The sequence below is a fragment of the Micrasema longulum genome, unplaced genomic scaffold (assembly GCF_059751315.1).
Source record: "Micrasema longulum isolate JH-2025_06_02 unplaced genomic scaffold, ASM5975131v1 h1tg000281l, whole genome shotgun sequence".
NCBI lineage: Eukaryota > Metazoa > Arthropoda > Insecta > Trichoptera > Brachycentridae > Micrasema > Micrasema longulum.
Window position 1 is genome coordinate 698432 of NW_028277485.1, and position 15239 is coordinate 713670.

Here is a 15239-nt window from a genome sequence, read left to right on the forward strand (position 1 = left end):
ATAATTATTTTGACTGTTTTAATGTAATGAATAATATGCAAATACTTACTAAAGTGGCATCTCTGTCAGAATTAGGTGAGCTGGGTTCTTCTACAGTCCTCTGTATGACTGGAGTGAGGGAAGTACGAGCTGGCTTCTCTGCCACTGCAGCATCACACGGGCGAACTGCCGATCTCAAGACACCCTCTTTAGACCTACAAGAGTAATAGAAAACACATAATCAATATAATCTTTCCCGAAATTATAATTGTGTTCGATAGAATAACAGAATGTTAGCAACCCATAAAATTAAGTTTTTCATTTTATAATAAATTATTACCAACCATTTCTTGAAAGAAAAGAAGGTATGATATTGTTACGATGATTTAATATGATTTTTTTATCATTACGAAGCAATAAATCCATTCTTAAAAGTTTAGATTATATCTCCAAATAAGCAAACAATAGTATGAAAATAAGGGGGAGAAAATTAAGAAATTTCAGAAAAAAAAGCTTAATTTCGCCATTATTCTTTATTTCTGAATAAGCATAACACTGAAATTTAAAAAAAAATTGTTGCAACAGAGAGGAAAAACATTTTTGAGAAGGTAATATGGAAGGCTAGGCATTTACAGGGCTGATGACCTGTCATTGGCATAAGTGGCCACTTTACACACTGTGTAACATTCACCATTCTGCCTATGTCACATCACATCCATATTTCCCTTAAATAACTCCCAAGGGAGGAAATTTAGTCTGTCTATAAACATTTGGACATACTCAAAACATTGTTGACTGAGATTTTTGTCTATATGTTACAAATATATCAGCATACTCAATCAACGATTCAAACACATTATATATTTTAATATTACATAGCAACTTTACAATACAGCTCTTTGTGGCTATACAGTTAAGAATTCAAATAAAATTATACATAAAAGGATTGGTTTTATTATATTTAATGAGTAAAAATTTCCTGGAGTCCCTACAATTCAAAATGTTATTACTGTTTTGAAAAAAAAAAAAATATTCTTTGATCCTGTAAAAATACAATACTCTTACGAAAATCAGCCTATAACCAACACATTTTAAAATAACAAAACATTATCTTACGTCTGCTTAATAGGATCTTCTCCGCTGTGCCTCTTTGTGTGGATAGTTCCTTTTTCTACAGTGAGATCGCCGCGGGCGCCATTGTCCCCACCCGCCCCCCCTCCACCGTTGGCCGCACCACCGTCCGAGTGGGAGGAGGCCTTGCGCATGCTCGTCAAGCGGTAGAAAGGCGGTGTCTCTGTCCGCTCTATCAAGCAGTTCAACGTCTCCACCGTCTGTAGCTCTGTCATCATCTCATCCAGAAGGCGTTCGGAGCGGGAACGAGCCAAGTATAGGACAACCCGCTTTGCCTGGAAAGAAAAAACATAACATCGATATTTGTTTATAAATTTTTACAACCCACATTAATTTATATAGTGTAAAATGTCATACCGCAAAATGAAAAATGTTTTTGATTTTAAAAATATACCACCAACTTGTTGGAGCGGTCTGATTCAAATTCTGGCAACCTCATATTGCATAATCGTCATTATCATTTCCCTATCCACACCCGGTGGTGCATAGGGCATTGCATTGGAAGTCAAACAGTGTATCTAGAACATTTTTGCTACACGGAAAGTAAGGTGATCAGTCCTACGCTTCCAGTGCCAGTCCAGGAACAATGAAATACAGCAGTACAGTGCAATGCAGCACCTTTAAAATCAACATTTCACGTCCGCCCTGCCAAGAATCAAGCCCAGAACCTCAATCATGGTAGGCAAATGAACCAACCACTACAGAACGAGGTGGACTTATATCCACTCGATTTCCTTTTTCAGGATTTTTACCCCAGAGTAGCTATTGAGTCAAAACACTTTTCTAGGGTTCTGTTTTTTTTCACGGTTCTTTTTTACAGAACTGTATTATTCATCCGCTTGGAAACATTTTGTGTTATATATTTATCATATTTAATCAATCTTGCCTAAGTAAATCCTATAAAAATAATTCATATTGTGTGCACAAATACATTTTTTGTCAATAAAAGATAAATGGGAAAACGCATTATTTTGGCTGAGCACACAATGCTTTCACCAGCACAAATTTCAGAGTTTTCCATTTAATTTTTTTTTGGTAAAATTAACATAGGGCAATATTCTCGTACTTATTGAATAACAGATTTGAAATTTTACCATGCTTTCTTATTATTCATTGAAGAAACCACAAGATGGCATTAATGTGTTCTTTGTTCTTTGTAATACAAAGCACTGCCTAGCAATCTGATGCAGTGTCAACTGTAGTAAAATGTATGTTTATGATAATCTATAATATAATAAAGTAGGTACTTCTTATTTGCCTATATGAAATGTACGCCACTGTTTCATGCTATAGAATTATAACTAAGCAAAATGACTTTTTACTCACATAAGGCAGAAGCTCATTTGGTGCCATTCCGGAGATGATAATAAGGTATCTCATAATAACCTTGAGATTGTTAGGCCAGCATGCACATAATGTGGCCCAGAGTTCTTCAATTTCTTTAGGGTGGTAATCTGAAAACTGTCGACAAAATATTGTTACAATATATAATTAATTTAAAATTAAACTCTAGTGAATGATTGTTGAAGCTACAAATTAATGTTGATGAATATTAAAATAAAAAATACCTTAGCTGTGATATAAAATAAGTTATTTAAAACCATTTCTGTGGCTTCAGCAGAACCCATTCCTTCTCTACGACTTCCTGTTCTTGCTGGTTCAGATGTATAATACTGAAAATAAAGATTATAAATTTATAAAGTATCACTATTACTTAATTGCACACAAGCTAGAAGATAAGTCTGGTGAAAAAGTTACAATAAAAATTGAACATAAAAAGTTAGAGGCCAATAATCAACCCTATGAGATTTTTCCCACCAATTGAGGCCGGGCTGCTGATTGGCTCCAAAGTATTAGTAACGTTAATAAAAAGTTTATTTTAGAACTAGTTGACTAGATCAAATGAAACATTTGTGATTACCTGAAAGTAGGACAGTGGATTGGCAGGTGGGACATTCGGATCCACGAGTTCAATATTGACCAGCCAAGGAAGCATGTATTGGGGCAGAAGTTGCCTTACTTCAGACCTCGCTGTTTGGAATCTATGAGTGATTTCTGTCAATGAAACAACGTCATATCATTATATTGTCATTCGTCGGAGAGAAATTACAAAGTAGATTTAGACTGGTACCAACAGACCTGAGAACATCGGCATGGTCAACTCGGGATGAAGTTGAGACAGTTGCCGGGAAAGGTAAAGCTGGGATCGGCAATAAGTTGTCGACAGCAAAACATCCAATGTTCCTTTTGATTGATCTGAACCTGTCCACAAAAATATGTACATTTAAGATGGAAAATTATCACTTAAAAAGAGCATTATGTATAATATTTTATGATTTAGGTAATGATTAACACAAATTTTAAATTATTACTTGCAAAGCAAGCGTGTTTGAATCTAAAAGTACAAGAAAACGAAACTAATTTTTAAAAACACTCCAATTTGTTAGTGAAAGCCTTTGATGGAAGTTCATTGTAATTTATTTTAGAAATAAAAGTCGAGTAATACTTAAATACACTGATTTTTATAGTAAAGATACCACTCTTGAAAATGTTTTGAAAGAAAATAAACTGATCACTGGTTATTCCAAATTTGTAAATTTGTGACTGGTTTATTCACATTCGAGACATCTTTTGCTTATAACAAATTAATTTTTAAGGTTGATTTTTCATTTGGCTGCTACATAAATACATTTAATTCTAAAAACAGTATTGAAGACTAAAAACGTAAACATTATTATTTTTTTAAATTAATACAGTTTTATAGCCAAGTTATTTTCTATTTAACTAATTTTAAAACATCAAATCAATTTCAAAATCATAACAATGGAGGTATGCAATTCATGAAAAATTATTTTTCTGGGAGATAAAATAAAAGTTTGATATTTTCATCATTTATAAATATGAATTCAGCCATTGAAAAAAATATGAAATCATATTGAAATGATATAAGCTTACATAATACCCATATCACCAAACAAAAGTTTTAAAACAGTCCACATCATCTGTTAAAAAAAATTCTCACACTTTCTTTAAACTATGACTTGTATAAGCTAATATCGTTAGTAATTACAAGATTACTTAAATTTATAATATTTATAATCCGATAAATTGAAACACAAATAAAATTGTAAGTAGATGTAACTGTATTAATTTACCTGTAGGATCCCCATCGCTGGGAAGTGGGTTAATGTTACCAAAGAACCTCTTGTCTAACAGCTGGAGGAGTTGTAGTGCCGTCTCGTGGACTAAATCCCTAGGGCAACCAGTGCACATGAGAGTAACGTTTATTACTGCTGTGTAGTGGTCACAAGGATACTCCCTGAATGGACAAAATAACAAGTTCATGAATTAATCACTCGATATAAATAAAGCCCAAGAGCAACAAAAAATGTATAAAAAGTCGTTATATATAAAATATTTATTTATTTAAACACTTTATATACATATACAGTTTACTTGTGCTAGAAAAATGGAAATCGAGTTGTGGTAGAGTGGGATTTGAGCCTGGGACCTTTGGTCCGTGAGTCCACAATGTTGTGATATATTAGAAGATTAGTTAATTTGTAAACCCTTTCCTGGTAAGACCACATCCACTGAAATTTTTAATATAAAAGACAGTTTTTTGAAGAAAACGACATAACGTGGAATACAGTAATCCCCCCTATAACGTTGAGATAGGTACCACATTACCGGGGGGAACATTATAGGGGGTTAATGTTTTTAAATTGTATTTTTACATTTTAACCAGCACAAATGACTTGACTTGCGTGACGATTTTGGGTGACGTAATCTTCCCGAAACTTGCGTTAATTACGAGACCGAGATACGAGTGGCACTCTCCACATTGCTCCCAAGATTTGATAAACTTTGTGCCAATAAATAACAACAACTCTCGCATTCAATTTTTAGATTATGTACCATCCTCCAAAATTAATATACGTGAACGCATATGTTATAGCATAACCTTGTTAGTATTCTGTAAATTGTAATTTACAGTTTTTTAGTTGTAATAAAGTTTTTATTATTTAAAACCTGTCTATATTATTTTAACTATAAAAAAAGATAGGGAGGCGCGGAAAAAAAAAAAAATCGGAGAGGCGTAGTAGCACAAAAGTTGGAAACGGCTGCCTTAAGGCAATTTCTTCCTACCTACCCAAACCAATCTGAGAAAATCGGTGGTATGTGAACATATTGTAGGCATATTATAATATTTTCATTATAAAACAAAACATTGATGTACATTTATATTTTTTTTAAATATTATGTGTTAAATTAAATTAATGTGTGTCAAGGAATATTATTTTAAAATATAATTTTGGGTACCGCCGAACTTCCTTATTGAATTGTTCTATATCAGAAATATATGAATTTTTATACCTAGTACTGAAAATTGTTGCAAGAGCAAGGAAAGCACCGTCAGCTACTCTAGCCTCTCCAGTGTAACACTTGTCGATAACCCAATCCAGCAATAGTCCTACATCGTGGTTCATGTCTAGCAGGAGAATTATTGTCTCCTTTCCCAACTCATATATCTAAAAAAATACCATAATATGAAATAAACATTCGCAGATATTTAAAAAAACATGTAGTTTTCAAAGATTGCTTTCATCTAGTGACATTTTTTAATAAAACTTCATTCATTTTAATTATGAGTAAAATAGAATTATTAGTTTTAAAGTGCTCAAAACTAAAAAATGTACTTTACTTATAAATTTAATATACTTTTCGATTAAATGCTTTGCTCTTAAAAGATAACCAAGTCAAAGAAAAATTATAGTAAAGCACGGTTCATACCTTTTCATCTTCTGAAGCGAGAAGTTGATGCAGCCAAGGATAGAAAGAACCGTCTTCAACCAAACTATTTGGAGCAAAACACGGTCCACAATAAAGAAGAGCACTCATTGCCTAAAATGTACAAAAATACAATAATTTATAAAATTGTATTTTAAAAAGAGTAAATATAGAAGATATAAGTAAGATTATGTTTTATTAACCTGTAATGCAGCAAACTGTAAGGTCTTATCTGTATCGGTGATGGCGATAGATTGCATCACATGAGGAGCCGGAGAAAGGGGACCAAAAAATTTGGCAAAGTTGCCTGACCAACTAGCAAATAGTAGAAACAGATTCTTCCGCAAATCTTTCTTTAGTAGTGTAGTATACTTCTCCACTAAAATACAGAACAAACCATAATGTTTTTAATGGCTGAAATATTTATTATAAATTTACTTAATTAAAGTTTTCATGTCTAATTATAATTAACACTCACGTGGGAAACTTCTGATGGTTTTAGTTACAAAATGACAGAAAATCAGCTTGATTTCCTGGACAGCTGGTGCATCTTTTTCAGTTTCAGCTTCCAAACAAAGGCGAGCCCCTTCAATATATTCTACAAAGGAAGGGTGTAGGGATCCATTCTCCAACACATTAGGACTGAAACCGAACCATATCCAATTAAATAACTTTTAATACAGACAGAAATAAAAAGCGATTTTGGAATGTGTATTTTATTTTGCTATACCTGTTGGCAAAGGTTCCATTCTCTGCAATTATTTGTAAAACACGTCCTAAATGTAGTCGAAGAGCATCTCGTCTACGTCGACGCCTCATGTTTTCCTGTTTCCTATCGACTGCCTCGCGTATCAAACTCAATAGCTCTTCCATTAGGTCTCTGTTTTGGAAAAAAAAACTAGTTTGTTAAAGTAACCGACAGTATGATTTACTAAATTAATGCATTGCATATATATATATATAAATGTTTGACTTACTTCAGTGCATCAGAGTTTATGTGTCCTATGGCATGAACGGCAACATCACGCACATCTGATAACTCACATTTGAGTAATGGTACGGCAAGCTTGTAAAGGGCGCAAGGAGAAGCACCTCCTCCGGGAGATTTGCTATCACTTCTCTCTCCACTCAGACTGTCAGGAGATGAGCTGTAATGCAACTCGGAATAATAAGACCTCGGTATTATTACACTTCAGAAAGCTCACTAGACTATTCTAAAATATAGTAGAAGTAAATATTACACTGCCCATTCATTTATTTACAAATTATAAAATTATACTTGGAAAGCCTCCATGTATTTTTGTAGAGACAATATTTAATTTGATCAAAGTCATCTTATTGATTCGTTCATTTAATTTGATTACAAATAAGACAGTAAAAAAAACTCAACTCAACATAATTTTTAAATTAATATCTAATAAGCTTTAATTACAGCATTATCAGGTTTTATAAATATTAATATATTAAATTTTACTACGTATATGTTTATAGAAGACTACAACACATAAATAAATAAAAAAGTTACATGCATCTAGATTAATCATCCCCATTATTAATTATGTCGGTAAGAATGAACATGCGTTTACCTCGTCCGTTTGTGTTGTTTGTCTTTGCGTCCGTAAGAGAGGGGAAGTGTAAACCGGCCCATTGTAGTGTTTTGAATGCTCAAGTTTTCCAGAGAAGTGCTGAGTGACTGTCCAGTATTGTTACTTCGGGAGGAACCATTCTCCGACCAGGTTTCACCTGACTCTGCTGTACCACTGATTCCGAATGCATGCAAAATATCTTAAATCATATACCTACTGTTGTTAGACACCTCCCCTTATCTCATAACCACTAACCCGAAGTGTTACTGAGGAAGGTGGTGATTATTTTATACAGCTTCAAAGGAGTACCTACTCTTATTTAGATTGCAAGTATTATAAAATTAAATACATACATATTTAGGTGTTCATCGTCCGATTCAAAATTTTGGTTGGGGAATTTAGGAAAGCCAGATTAATTTATGTCTTACTATAACTTTACAACACAATTAAATATCAAAATTAAATTTTAAATGCCAATAAACCAATTACATGCAAATTTACACCAATCAATATTGTTAAAATATTATCATGATTATTTATAGGTATTTCAACTGTTGAAACTTTTTAAAAACACCATTGTAAATTGAATTATTGTAATAACAAATTGTCGGAAAAATCACTGAGAAGGAATCAGATGTGTAACTATGTAATAATGTCTCTAAATATTATGAGTAGGATATTATTGACCAAAACCACTTGCAGAAATATATTAAAACTGAATTTATTTATGCAAACATCTATGCTTAGTCAGTAAGGCTCCAAAACTTGAGCAATGGGGGACTACAATTGGGCTATTTCGATTTTTTTATTTGAAAAAAAAAATCTTTTTATTTATTTATCAACTGCAAGATACATTATACACTTATAATATTTCAATTATAAACAACTTAAATCCCACCAAGCCACTTTTTGTGGCATGAAATTCATCACTCATTCCCCTTTTATCTTGATCACTTATTAGATGATCAGTCTCTCGCTTCAGGTGCCGGTTCAGAGACTATGAAATATTCTAGTGTAAAAACACCTCGTTAAATATAAACATTTCAAATCAACCATGTCGGGAATCGAACCCGAGACCTCTTGCATGGTAGGAGAACATAGGCTAAGCAAAACCATTTTCTAGATAAAGTTGAAATTCCACATTCTTATATGATCTTATATATCTTATATGAAATTATCTCCTTAAATTTAATTTTTACTAGATACATTACATAGGGTGATTTTCACTGCAAAATTTCATAGTCCTTGGACGTAAAGCGTTGCCGTTTGAAACCCTTTTTTTAATCAGCAATCGCCCCCCTAGACCGCCTCAACACCCCCCAATTTTCTATGGGCCTTCTAACGCCCCCAGAAGGCCTTCAGCGCCCACAAGGGGGCGTTGCCGCCCCCTTTGAGAAAAACTGAAGCGTAAGACTTCATCTTGCTTTTATTTTAAAAATGATCAAGATACGCACCAAATGGATGTGGGTAGGGAAATGATGATTACAAGGAAGTTGAGATTGTTTTTTTTTTATTATTTGTTTTTAATCACAGCACACAGATGATGACCCGAAATGCTTCGAGTTGACCAGTTGAGCTGATGTGTATGCATTGTGTAGCCTAAAATGCTAAAGTGTTAAGTACAGAGTGAACATTCGAAAAACTCAACTGTTTAGTTACAACTGGGCACAGACCACTGCAAAATGTTGATCAGTGCTAAAATGCTCCAGCACACAAGGCGTTAGTGTTGATGGTTGCTATTCACAAATCTGGGTTTGAATTGGTAGAGCACCTCCCATATTCACCTGACATAGCCCCCAGTGAATTTGTATTTGTTCTTAAAAAATCATACTTCTCAATGAATTTCCTACATATTTTGGTTTGATTCTACACTTTGAAATAATACAGCAGAGTGCTGTATTATTTTAAAATACAGTGTAATACCCGATTGATTATTTTTACATCAAAATTACTGGAAAAATACAACTACACATGTAGCATATAATAATTTGCTGTCCGTATATAAGTTTACAAACTTCAATTTTTTTTCAATGACGCAATACACCCCTTGAAAATAAATTCAATATATTACAATTAACTCGCAGAATTTGTTTGCATTATGATAGAAAAATTGAAAAAAATATATGATGAGGATTTCATTGATGTTGAGTATGTATAATGAAATTTGAAAATAATGTGGACATTTACATAAAGCCAATAAGAAACAAAAACTTTGCACACAATTTGTAGTTAAAAATCAACAAAATGTACTGTGAAAATGTGGGTGATGACTACATATTATATTAAGTACAAGTAAACGTTGTTTTGCGCCGGTTCGATTTACAACTACGTGGGATTCCCCGTTTCGGCCGACACCAGACGACAGTAGGCGCTGCGATTCTAATAGCAGACACACTTTTACACATTGTTTTTATTATGTTACCGTGTACGCGAACAGCCTGTTGTGTGTGTGAAATTGTTTCCGAGTTAGTTTTCGTTTTTTTTAAGAAGAATAAAAGGTATGATTATATTTATTTTATTATTATAAAAATTAATAGAATATTCAAATAAAAAAGAAATCAACAATCAAAGCAAATGAAATTGGATGCTTTTTAAAAAAAAATAGGTACCTAACCTAACCTTATATCTTCCATTATATTTGTGTTCATTTTACGCCGATTTTTTAAGACGGTGTCTCTCGGAACATAACCCCGGTGTAAAACAACGTTTACCTGTATTTGTAAAATTGGTATTTATTATAAGAATCGTGTTGTAGCCCCGTGGTAATATTACGGACTCACAGATTAGAGATCTGAGGTTTGAGCCCTGCTCTAACACAATGAGGAAGTTCAGTGGTTTTTTTTTTTTTAAATATTTGTTAATAGACTGTTGAACTAAGTCAAAAATTAATTTTTATATATCGTATTATCGGGGCTACGATTTTTAAAAGTTTTGTATTTCTGAAATAACTCCGCGTGTAACAACAGAGGTTCATTTCCGCTTATTCTCATTCAGTTCTTCCCATTGGTCCAGAAGCGACAAGCAGACCGAAAATCTTCCATAGCTCTCAGATCATAGGTTGATTCACATGAACCAGTGACGTCATTTAAAGTAGTGCGTTTTTATCAAAATATTTTTTATTATTTTTTCTGTACATTTTCAAGAAACTTTGCGGTACAATTTAATGGTCTAATTTTTACCCCGCGTAAGAAAACATTTTTTGTATCCAATTTCTCGTAGGGCTGAAGTTCCTCATTCGATTCCCATTTTCAATAATTCAAATATTTGGTTAAGAATGTGAGTCTATTTTTTTTAATGCCATGTTCTGATTTTATCAGGTTTCAATTAATAAATACAATAAATAAATGCAGTGAATTAATTATTAAACAATTATATAGTATAAATAATAGAAGATGAGCTTGTGGAAACTGGCAAATTTATTGCCATTAAGGTAATTCCAGTGATTAATGCATTACGTGTAATTATTGATAGTATACATTTTAAATCATGATAAGTAATAATAATAATAATGTATTATGTGGATAACAGTATGAACCAACTAAAGCATTCCGTTAATACATGCATTATGTTAGACAATGTACTAAATAGTGAGCTTACAGTGAATTTTATACTGACACATCACAAAAGGTTTTATTTTAAAAGAATATCATTAAATTATTGTGGCGCTATTTCGAATTATTTGGTAAACGAATATTCTTCTACATTTACGTTTGAAAAAATATATTAACTAGAATAGTGTTTTTTATTAAATTAAAAATGCAATAATTTTACATTCACATACTTTAAGACATCTAAAAATATTAGTACTGCAAAACACATTTTCACATTTGACCGAAAAAAAGATAAAAAGTAGATAACTTTGTTTCAGAAACTTTAAAATTATTACTAGGAAGCCTCTGTGTAGTGCCGTAAATTGAAAAAAATTACTAACATGAAATTATGATTAGCTGTTATTATTATCAAGCGATGGAAGCCGTTAATTCACAACAGCTAATAACTTTCGATAAAACATACCTGAGACTTAGATCTGGACTTGCGCAGCGGACAACGGAACTCGGAGTAGCAGGAACAACGCGAAATGCCAAGGTTAAGTAATTCTTCCATACATGCATATACATGTCCCTTTCGTTGGCCGGCTTACGTGGCGCCGTTGCACTACGTAGAAGTGAGGCACGATTGTCACTTACAGGTCTAAAAAAAGCACAAATAATTTACAATTCCGATACAACATAATTTAAATGGTAAATTTAAGCAATATGTCTAGAAAAAACATATTTTTAAAATAGTGTAACGTCACCCGTGAAATATTTTACATATTTTGTCGCGTTGGGGAAACAAGGTTCTATCTGACAAAATAAGTATTTTTACATTGAACTTGTATTATATTTATATTTAAATATCGGTTCTATCTGCATAAAATTTTTAAAGAAAACTTAAATCAATTTTTAATTGAACATAATTATGCAGAAAGCATCCAACCCTCAAAATGAGTTTAATTCCGGTTTCGATAGCATACTACGATATCTTTATGTGCTGAAAACCTCCAAACTCCAAGTGCTATACTTTTTTGCCAATTAACGAAATTTTAAAAATATATATAAAAAGAGCCGCAGAAAACAGTCAAACCACTTGAACGTTTTTAAAGTTAATATAGCAGTTAAAGCCGTGATGTGGGTTAGAAATTTCTTTAATTGGCAAAAAAAGTATAGCACTTGGAGTTTGGAAGTTTTCAGCACATTAAAATAGCATAGTAGTATGCTATCGAAACCGGCATTATTCATTTTTAGCATTTTGAGTGTTGGACGCTTTCTGCATAACTATATCCAATTACTTTAAGTTTATTAAGACAATATTAATAAAAAATATTAGATAAAACAATGTCTTCATTTCAAACTTTCATGTCTCAGAAAAATTATGAATCTACATAGGACCTTGTTTCCCCAACGCGGCGATTTGTCTTGTCTTTTAAAAGCAATACTACCTATTACAAAATATTTATTTTTTTTAATTTATGCCAGTGTTTTTCAGTGTAAAAGTAAAAGATGAAAACTGGCAATCTGGCGCTACCCCCCTAGGACCTTAATCGACCTTCCATAACAGGGCAAAGTTGGTCCTGTAAATATTTAAAACAATGTCTTATTCTATTATTTATTGAATATATAAGATTATTTCTGTTTCCGGGCGAATGAAGAATACAATTGTGTGTAAAATAGAACCAGAATCCTGAATGAGTGATTTTGACTCAATGAAATCGAGTGGTAATAAGTTCGCCTAGTAGTGCAGTGGTTAGCGCATTCGCCTTGCATGCGTGAGGTCCCAGGTTCGATTCCTTTCGATTTGCCAGATGATAAAAATACACTGCGTTTGGAATTCCAATACAGTGCCCTATGCACCATTGGGTGATTGCACTGCATATATCAAAGTTTAAACTTTAGATTTGTTTATATGTCATTTACCAAAAGACTGCTGGCATATTTGAACATCGTACTAGTGAAACCTGTCAAAATTTACTTTCAAAGAATGTAAGATCTGCTAATGTAGAATAAAATATTTAGCAGACGGAAGAATGAAGGAATTGTCTCAGTTTAAATCTTATTAAAAAAAGTGTTATGTAAAACGTGAAATAAAAAAATTAAAAATTAGTAACATTAATATCCTTTTTTCTTATAGTATATGTTATGCGTGCATAGTAAACAGTTAGCAAAGTTATTCATGTCTGTAGTACAAACATTATAAATCAAAATGATGTCTCCGAGAATGTTTTAGTATATTTTTATTTTTTGTTATTATTTTTTTTAAATTTTGATTTCAAGCAAGAATATTGCTTGGCAGTTTTCTGATCTAAGATGTAATTAAAAGCTTTTTTTACTTAATTTTTTAATGATAAAATATTTTTGAAAAAGTGCAAATGTAGACAAAACGAATTACTGTAAATTTTAACTTAACACATTCATGGACACTTTTTTCTAGAAGAATTCACTTATATGGACACATAAATCAGGTTGTGGTCCCGTGGCTAGTGTTGCGGACTCACGGATCAGAGGTCCGAGGTTCGAACCCAACTCTACCCCAACTTGATTTCCATTTTCTAATAGTGAGTTATTTACAACTCGTTGAAAATGGCCCAGAAATCGAAATATTTGGGTAAATGAAAAAAAACGCAAATATTTCCTTTCTAAAAAAAAATATCATAAAAATTCCCGTTGTTTGGAATGTTTCACATCTGATTGGACCGTAGTAGATGGTTAGAAATAAATCTTTTTTGACCATACTGAGACACTTTTGTTGCTGACTGTTTCTTATAGTTCAGTTTCACGTAAGCTTTAGCTGATTTTTAACTTCTTAACCTATTCGACGCGACAAAAATATCCCCGGCTACGTTCACACGCGGCAGTCCTTTTGCCTAATCTTATTTATGACTTTAAACAATAATAACGCTCATATTTTAACATCTTGTGTTAATGAAATCATCACAAAGATTCTAAAGTACGTTTCTAAATGTAAATAAACACCTCAAACGTTACTAAAACTCGATAAATCATCGAAAATAATCTCCCATACAAGGCCAGCGTCGCCATAGCTAGACTACATAAGTAGATGCGTGCATATATCATATAATAATACGTACCGCATAACAGAGCCATGCGCGGGTACCGCAGCAGACTACACCGCCGGGCGCCGTTATAGTTTTTATAGTAAACACTTGAAAAGGTCTTAGATTAAAAATAAAACACTTAAAAATACATAAACAACGAAATGTCTTCTATTATAACTGTCAGAGAAATCAGTATTTTTTTTTGTCATGATATATTTGAAAACATTTGTCAACGCACAGCGGCACATTACACTCCGCACACAAAAATTTGGTTTGTTTTCTCATTTTCGGTTTTAGTTTAGAAGTGGCACAGACACGACATCTTCGACGGGGGTTTGGCACTTTTTCTGTTGGAAGAATTTTAACGAGTATATGTTTATTCGTTATTGATGAGGATGCTCGAAGTGGGTTATCGCTTGATGTTGTAGGATGGAAAATATGGGGTACAACTTTGTGATATTTTTTCACTAATTGTTCAATTACTGCCAATTGGAAATCGGCCAAGCTAATTTTTTTTGATTTTATTGTTTGAAACATAATATGTGCATTTAACAAATAAAGGTCGATAATATGAAAAGCAACTTTTTTTTACCACTTAACTGATTTTCTCATGCAATTCAAGTTGCTAAGCATCATGTCTGCTTTGTCAACCAGCCCCATGTTTTTATTGTAATCTAATACACATTGCGGTTTTAAAAAAGGTTCTCCTGTTGTCCTATTGGTTTTCCCCGATGACGCCATAGATTCATCGTGAAGTGTTGTAAGCATGTGTACTTCGCGTTTATCGTGCCATTTTTTGCTAGTAATGGAGACTGAGACTTTGATTGCACTTCTCCTTTTTTCAGTTTTTCGAAAATTGGCATATCTTTTCTGTGTTTTCGGACGGTGCCACAGGGGTTAGCTTTTTGGTCGTGAAGATACTTAAATAACTGGGGACTGGTATACCAGTTATCGCACCATAAATTATGACCATTTTCAAAATAGTCCGATAACACTGTGGTTACTACAGCACCCGTAATACCGAGACCGTGCGTATTATCGATTTCAGTTTCAGCTCCGACGTATATAATAAAATCGAGAATAAAACCCGTTGTGACGTCGCACAAAACAAACATTTTTATGACAAACCTGTGACGTTTCGAAGGGATGTATTGTTT

General features: G+C 32.9%; 1 protein-coding gene across 2 annotated transcripts in view; it reads right to left on the minus strand.

Moving 5' to 3' along the window:
• Positions 1 to 15239, minus strand: part of fry (microtubule binding protein furry) — a 62783-nt gene that overhangs the window by 29830 nt on the left and 17714 nt on the right. The window contains exons 14-28 of one of the 2 annotated variants that reach the window (XM_088224382.1): positions 11502 to 11678; positions 7488 to 7661; positions 6879 to 7049; positions 6632 to 6781; positions 6380 to 6543; positions 6105 to 6280; positions 5905 to 6015; positions 5488 to 5642; positions 4266 to 4429; positions 3250 to 3372; positions 3032 to 3165; positions 2679 to 2783; positions 2437 to 2571; positions 1096 to 1385; positions 50 to 194 (exon numbers count right to left, since the gene is read on the minus strand). In XM_088224382.1, the coding sequence (XP_088080508.1) occupies positions 50 to 194; positions 1096 to 1385; positions 2437 to 2571; positions 2679 to 2783; positions 3032 to 3165; positions 3250 to 3372; positions 4266 to 4429; positions 5488 to 5642; positions 5905 to 6015; positions 6105 to 6280; positions 6380 to 6543; positions 6632 to 6781; positions 6879 to 7049; positions 7488 to 7661; positions 11502 to 11678 (2374 nt within the window). The remainder of the gene's footprint in view (positions 1 to 49; positions 195 to 1095; positions 1386 to 2436; positions 2572 to 2678; positions 2784 to 3031; positions 3166 to 3249; positions 3373 to 4265; positions 4430 to 5487; positions 5643 to 5904; positions 6016 to 6104; positions 6281 to 6379; positions 6544 to 6631; positions 6782 to 6878; positions 7050 to 7487; positions 7662 to 11501; positions 11679 to 15239) is intronic. The other variant, XM_088224383.1, reaches the window with a different exon arrangement.